This window comes from Rhincodon typus, chromosome 9 (genome assembly GCF_021869965.1).
Source record: "Rhincodon typus isolate 14 chromosome 9, sRhiTyp1.1, whole genome shotgun sequence".
NCBI classification, from domain to species: domain Eukaryota; kingdom Metazoa; phylum Chordata; class Chondrichthyes; order Orectolobiformes; family Rhincodontidae; genus Rhincodon; species Rhincodon typus.
In genome coordinates, this window is record NC_063340.1 from 79,967,516 (window position 1) to 79,975,803 (window position 8,288).

General features: G+C 40.6%; 1 protein-coding gene across 1 annotated transcript in view; it reads right to left on the minus strand.

Annotated features, from left to right (window-relative positions):
- Positions 1-8,288, minus strand: part of LOC109939020 (3-oxo-5-alpha-steroid 4-dehydrogenase 2-like) — a 36,675-nt gene that overhangs the window by 7,359 nt on the left and 21,028 nt on the right. The window contains exon 2 of the mRNA XM_048601368.1: positions 6,117-6,280. Coding sequence (XP_048457325.1) covers positions 6,117-6,280 — 164 coding nt within the window. The remainder of the gene's footprint in view (positions 1-6,116; positions 6,281-8,288) is intronic.

Consider the following 8,288-nt stretch of genomic DNA (forward strand, 5'->3'; position numbering starts at 1 on the left):
ACCTAGCCTGCATATCTGGACTGTGGGAGGAAACCCACACAGACACGGGGTGAATGTGCAAACTCCACACACAGTCACCCGAGGCTGGAATCGAACCTGGGTCCCTGGCGCTGTAGTATACCTTTAAGACAGTTACATAGAACGAGAGAAGATAAGGGCAGGAAGAGGCTATTCAACCCTTCAAGCCTGCTCCACCATTCTTCACGATCATGGCTGATTGTCCAACTCAGTAGACTAATCCTGCATTCTCCCCATAACCTTTGAATGTATTCAAGAGGCGACTAGATATTGCACTTGGGGGTGAATGGGATCAATGTTTTGGCATCAACTACTTCCTGTGGTAATGAATTCCACAGGCTCACCACTCTTTGGGTGAAGAAATGTCTCCTCATCTCAGTCCTAAATCGTCTAACTCCAAATCTTCATTCGGTGACCCCCTGGTTCTGGGCACACCCACCATTGGGAACATCCTCCCTGCATCGACCCTGTCCAGTCCGGTTAGAATTTTAAGTGAAAACAATCCCAACCTAGTCAATCTCTCCTCGTATGTCAGACCTGCCATCCCCGGAATCAGCCTGGTAAACCTTCACTGCACTCCCTTGAGAGCAGAAGCATTCAGAATAGGAGTCCAAAACTGCACACAATATTTCAGGTGTGGCCTCACCAAGGCCCTGTATAGCTGCAACACATCCCTGCTCTTGTACTCAAAATCTTTCACAATGAAGGCCAACATACCATTTGCCTTTTTACCGCCTGCTGTGCCTGCATGCTTACCTTTAGCGATTGGTGCACAAGGACACCCAGGTCCTGCTACACACTCCCCTCTCCCGATTTACAGCCATTCAGGTAGTAAAATCAGCCTTCTTGCTTTTGCTTCTGAAGTGAATAACCTCATTTATCCAAATTATACTACATCTACCATTGATTTGCCCACTCACCCAACCTGTCAAGAGCATGCTGAAGGATCTCTGCATCCTCATTACACTTCACCCTCCTACCCACCTTGGTATCATCTCCAAACTCAGATTTTGTTCCCTCATCCAAATCATTAATATGTATCGTGAATAGCCAGGGTCCCAGCACCAATCCCTGCGACACCCCATTAGTTAGTTACTGCTTGCCAATTTGAAAAGGACCCATTAATTCCTCCTCTTAGTTTCCTCTCTGCCAACCAGTTTCGTATCCATCTCAATACAATTTCTCCAATCCCATGTGCTTTAATCTTGCACATTAATCTCTTATGTGGGACTTTGTCAAATGCTTTCTGAAAGTCCAAATACACTGCATTGACTGGCTCCCCTTGTCAACCGTACTAGTTGTTAGGTAAGAGGTCCCCATCTCACTTTTAGGAGCACTTTGTGGTCATTGCAGTCAGCTAAGTGTCATGTTATAATCAGGTAATGTAGCTGTAACATCATTAAGCATAGGACCTAGGCTACATGCACATCTGAAATCCTATAACTGCCTTGAAGTTTATTAGCACCACTCTTTACATCAGTCTCAACAAACAATAAATCTTCATGATATATCTCGGGCTAGTATATAGCAACAACACTCAAATTACATCATACTGTCAGTGATATATGAACCAGGTATATAGTTTCTGTTTGAAGAAAACAGTAAATATAACTTCCAGTTTTATTTCTACCATCACTGAATTATACAATATACTGGTAATGGTACAAATCAATTCATGGCATCAGAGTTCCAAGAGTCAGCTGCCTTCATTATTTTCCATAGTGAGAAAAGTGTTTGTCCTCATTTCTCTGGTATGAAGCATTTATAGTGATAATATACACGCACACACACAAAGTGGGTACATATATTTTAAAACATACTGATCTGAAACCAAGTAGGTTGATACAACATTAAGGTATTGATCATCAATTCGTTAGCTACTGATCAATAGGCCCAAGTCACAGCTACAGGCTAATTAGATTAAAATTTTCAGTCTGTCACTTAAAAGAAAAAAAAACAAGGTGAGCACTATAGTAGGTTTGTCCTTTCCTTTAAGATAAAACAAAAAAAGAACTGGAAAGGTCTGAAACAAAAACATAAATTGTTGGAAAAACTCAGGTCTGGCCGCAACTGTGAACAGAAAGCAAAGTTAACATTACGAGTCCAGTGACCCTTTTTCAGACTCTTTAGACCTGATGAGTTTCTCCAGCAATGTTTCTCTTTTTCTCTCTTCCCTTGTATCCTTTATTAAACCAGCATCAGGTTTAAAACTGGCATAAGGTATTCCTGAACCAAATTAAACACAGGCAACTGCTGCTCTTATTTGTGGCGGATGAAATTGTGGTGAAATCAACCCTTACCTTGAACGTGTTGAATAAATTTCTCTTGCCCACTACATTAACGTAAAACAGATGGAGTATTGAAATACTGAGATTGAGACTGAAATATATGGCCATATTGTTTTTACCTACAAAGTCCTGCACATGAATACATGTAGCTTATAGCATGTGCAAAAAAAAAAATCACATTGCAAGCCTGATTGATCTTAGATTGGTTTTTCACATCTTGGAAAAAAGCCAAGCATTGATAATGGTCATAGTTCTCAAAATATCTAACTCCAATGCCTAAATCTGAAGTATCAAATGGTGTATTCTCAGGTTCACAGAAGAATGCCTATCAATCAATGGAAGGGAGTAGGTTCTTTGATTCTTTAAAACATCTCTTAAAAAGTAGGGGTTGTCCCTTTCTCCAAAGTCAGTCATTTAATTTCCAGTTCATTATAGCACTTAAATGGAAAAATAATGAAATGTGTGTCTTTACTTGTACAATAGTGGTCAATATTGTTGGAAATTGGCATACCTCAAAAATTACTGTCTAACATGAGATTTTATTTAACAGTTATTACAGCAGTAATCAGTTTTCCAAAATTCTAGCATATGAAAACAAAAAGGAAACATTATAATAAATAGAGGTCACAATGTCCATTGAAGCAGCATCAACAATTGATCTGGAACCAAATGAACTCAATTATCAGTATGATATTTTCAGAAATATCTTAGAGAATGAAGACTAACCTTCAAACAGAGGTGGTTAAGGGGACAACGGTCATGCTGGCATTATAAGTAGCTGCTCCTGGTCACTGGTTGAGAAAGTTGACAGATGGTGGATACAACAGAGATGGCCAGCCCCGAAAATAATAGCAAGGACGAGGAGTTTCAGCAAGAGCAGGGGGAAGAACCACCATCATCTTAAAGACCATAGAACATAGAACATTACAGCGCAGTACAGGCCCTTCGGCCCTCGATGTTGCGCCGACCTGTGAAACCAATCTGAAGCCCATCTAACCTAAACTATTCCATTATCATCCATATGTTTATCCAATGACCATTTAAATGCCCTTAAAGTGGGCGAGTCTACTATTTTTGCAGGCAGGGCATTCCACGCCCTTACTACTCTCTGAGTAAAGAACCTACCTCTGACATCTGTCCTATATCTATCACCCCTCAATTTAAAGCTATGTCCCCTCGTGCTAGCCATCACCATCCGAGGAAAAAGGCTCCCACTGTCCACCTATCTAATCCTCTGATCATCTTGTATGTCTCTATCAAGTCACCTCTTAACCTTCTTCTCTCTAACGAAAACAGCCTCAAAACCCTCAGCCTTTCCTCATAAGACCTTCCCTCCATACCAGGCAACATCCTGGTAAATCTCCTCTGCACCCTTTCCAATGCTTCCACATCCTTCCTATAATGCGGTGACCAGAACTGTACGCAATACTCCAAGTGCGGCCACACCAGAGTTTTGTATAGCTGCAACATGACCTCATGGCTCCGAAACTCAATCCCTCTACCAATGAAACCTAACATACTGTACGCCTTCTTAACAACGCTATCAACCTGGGTGGCAACTTTCAGTGATCTATGCACATGGACACCGAGAGCTCTCTGCTCATCCACACTACCAAGAATCTTACCATTAGCCCAGTACTCTGTATTCCTGTTACTCCTTCCAAAGTGAATCACCTCACACTTTTCCGCATTAAACTCCATTTGCCACCTCTCAGCCCAGCTCTGCAGCTTATCTATGTCCCTCTGTAACCTGCAACCTCCTTCCGCACTATCCACAACTCCACCGACTTTGGTGTCATCCGCAAATTTACTAACCCATCCTTCTATGCCCTCATCCAGGTCATTTATAAAAATGACAAACAGCAGTGGCCCCAAAACAGATCCTTGAGGTACACCACTAGTAACTGAACTCCAGGATGAACATTTCCCATCAACCACCACCCTCTGTCTTCTTACAGCTAGCCAATTTCTGATCCAAACTGCTAAATCACCCTCAATCCCATGCCTCCGTATTTTCTGCAATAGCCTACCATGGGGAACCTTATCAAACGCTTTACTGAAATCCAAATACACCACATCAACCGCTTTACCCTCATCCACCTGTTTGGTCACCTTCTCGAAGAACTCAATAAGGTTTGTGAGGCACGACCTACCCTTCACAAAACCGTGTTGACTATCCCTAATCAAATTATTCCTTTCTAGATGATTATAAATCCTATCTCTTATAATCCTTTCCAACACTTTACCCACAACTGAAGTAAGGCTCACTGGTCTATAATTACCAGGGTTGTCTGTACTCCCCTTCTTGAACAAGGGGACAACATTTGCTCGTCTCCAGTCTTCTGGCACTATTCCTGAAGGTAATGACGACATAAAGATCAAAGCCAAAGGCTCTGCAATGTCCTCTCTAGCTTCCCAGAGAATCCTAGGATAAATCCCATCCGGCCCAGGGGACTTATCTATTTTCACACCTTCCAGAATTGCTAACACCTCCTCCTGAGGAACCTCAATCCCGTCTAGTCTAATAGACTGTATCTCAGTATTCTCCTCGACTACATTGTCTTTTTCCTGTGTGAATGCTGACAAAAAATATTCATTTAGCACCTCTCCTATCTCTTCGGACTCCACGCACAACTTCCCACTACTGTCCTTGACCGGCCCCAATCTTACTGTAGTCATTCTTTTATTCCTGACATACCTATAGAAAGCTTTAGGGTTTTCCTTGATCCTACCTGCTAAAGACTTCTCATGTCCCCTCCTGGCTCTTCTTAGCTCTCTCTTTAGGTCCTTCCTGGCTAACTTGTAACTCTCAAGCGCCCTCACTGAGCCTTCACGCCTCATCTCTACATAAGCCTCCTTCTTCCTCTTGACAAGAGATTCAACTTCTTTAGTAAACCACAGTTCCCTCGCTCGACCACAGGAGTTCCCTTACAATTAGCCCAAGGGAAGATCAAAAACAACTGCTGCAAAACACTACTACAAAAGGCTGCATGCCATCTCAGATTTGGCCCAATTAAAGAATATATATTTAAACTGCCACTTCTTAAAACTCAATAAAACTATCAGAAAATTACTGCTACAAGTTGTTGACTGCATATATTAGGTAATTGATTTTAGGAGGTTTGTCATCACAATGTACCCTTGCAGGACAGCACCATTTGATGAATCACTACCTTAAAACACAACTACACTACAATACAGTATGTACTGATATCTGTTAAATGTAAAATGTTTTTACATCAAACTATTAGAGTGTTGCCGACTTCTCCACAGGCTTGCCTCGTGATCAGAAACTCTAGAAAGGTTCTATTTAGAAAAGAAGAAAAATATTGTTCAAAGCTCCACACCACTATATGAAAATGACATGCAGGAGGAAAACCCAATCTTCCTGTGAGGGCAGCCTGATATTCAAAGAGGTGCATGTGTATTTTGTACCCAAACCTTTCCCAATTTGCAATAAGGTTACACACAATGTGATCATTTGGAAGGCAGACAAAAATTGTTTTCCCAGTTTAAAAATCTAAATTTCAATCGCTTGATTCAAACTTCCACTGGCAGAAAAATCTAGCCCATTAAACTTTGTTTTTTCTCTTCACAAATGCTGCCTGCTGAGTACTTCCATGATTTTGTGTATTTATCTCAGATTTCCAGAGTCTATTATTTTGCTTTAAATAAATGAAAGTAATTGTAAAATATAAATGGGTAGAAAGTGTGTAGGAGTACAGTAAGCAAAAAATACTGGAAGTAGGAAATAAAATCACAGACTGTTTAAAAAACCTTTATGCCCGATTCATTCTTGTAGCAGCTTACCAAACAAAAATCTGAAGTCAGTGGTCCAGCTATTATCATACTCAGTACAGTAGATCAGGTTCTGTCCTTGAAGGTACCCATTCAAAGCACAAAATGTAAAACATTTCAAAACAAAGGAGATTTCAACTGCTTGTCCTCTGGTGAAGCATCCATAAATAAATACCCTAAAATATAGGAGATTGAAAATATTAGTTACACTATTGAGCCTTTGCAGTACTTGTTTTAAAATCCAAATGTTTTATAATATAAGGAAATATTCATTTGCATGGATAGGGTGAGTAGCCAACGTCTTTTCCCGAGTATAGGGGAGTCCAAAACTGGAGGGCACAGGGACCTAAGGGGCAACTTTTTCATGCAGAGGATGGTGTGTGTATGGAATGAGCTGCCAGAAGTGATGGAGGCTGGTACAATTACAACATTTAAAAAGGCATCTGGATGGGTATATGAATTGGAAGTGTTTAGTGGGACATGGTGCAAATGCTGACAAATGAGACTAGATTTATTTTGGATAGCTGGTCGGCATGGACAAGCTGGACCGAAGGTTCTGTTTCTATATTGTATAGCTCCATAACTTCAGAACACCCCAAGAGTGCTTTTCAATCAATCAATGGCCCAATTCTGAAACAGAACTAATTTACAGAAAAGCACCATAAATTTTGTACATTGGACAGATATATTGCTCAGAACACTAGCGATAACTGAACTTACTCTTCTTAAAATGATGCTAGATCATTTTATTTTTAAAGACACGGAGCCAACAGACCTTCAGGTTAATGGTTCATCTGAATAGCAAATGAGCTTTTAACACTGCACAAGTGTTCCTTCGTTCACCTAAACTTATAGGTATGTTTTGGCAATTTGTCTAGGATAGTTGCAGAATACAAAAATCAATTTAAAAACTTGAAAAGGTAAATAACATTTTCTTTGGCTTAACCTTAAAAGAAAGACTTGCATTAACGTAGTATGTTTCACAACCTCAAATCATTTTGTAGCCAATTTAAAACCTTATGAAGCAGTTACTGTGGTAATGTTGGGAACTCCAGAAGGATCGAATACATTAGAATCAAGTAATTTTTGAAGTAGAAGTAAGTTTTTTGTCTCAAATTTCATAGGTATTCAAGATCTCGAGGACTGATTAAGAGACAGAAAGAATTCCACAGCGCTGTGAAACTTTGGAAAAGCGTTGTGTTTTTTTAAAAACGGGAGGGACCCCAGAATGTAAAAAACAAAATACTGAATAAAAAAAGTTACATTGCACAAAGGATAGTCTGTTAGGCAAACTACCTTAATGGGGGGACTTTTGAAGAAAGAGATTTAAAACAGAATGAAAAATACACAAGTCAGATTTGATGCCCAAGTTTTGGAGAGACACCATTTAGAATAGCAGGGCTCTTCTCAGATGGAGAACCTGAGAAATTTCAAAGATTGGCCATACTCTTTACTGCAAATTTGTAGATGAGACATTTAAATTAAAAAATTACAGCTGCCCAAAACGCACAAAAAGTGAAGTCCCTTTACATTCCATCATATCTGCGGCAGCTCTGCACATGAACTGGCCAGACAGTTGGGTGAATTGCTACAATTTAGTGGAAAAACTTGCTCAAAACTAACACAATGAAGGATTCCTTCACATTTTGAAAGGCCGTGCAGGTCTTGCTCGTTGATATCAAAACAGCACGTGGATACTGCATTGCTATTGCTAGACTATTCATTAATGTGCCACTCAAAGAGGCCATAGACATCTGCACTTTATCATGGCAATCCAATCTATCACCACTGCACTAATAAGATAACAAGGTGTAGAGCTGGATGAACACTGCAGGCCGAGCAGGAAAGCTGACGTTTCGGGTCTGGAAAGACAGTAGGAATTGCAGATGCTGGAGAATCTGAGATAACAAGGTGCTGTGTTCATCCAGCTCTACGCCTTGTTTCGGGTCTGAACCCTTATTCAGAAATTGGGGAGGGGATTCTGAAATAAACAGATGGAAAGGGGGAGGGAGGATGGAAGATGGATAAAGGAGCAGATAGGTGGAGAGGAAACAGACAGGTTAAGGAGGCAGGGAACCGCCCAAATACATTACCTCACTTACTCAGAGATAGTAGGAACTGCAGATGCTGGAAAATCCGAGACAACAAGGTGCAGGGCTGGATGAACACAGCAGGCCAAGCAGC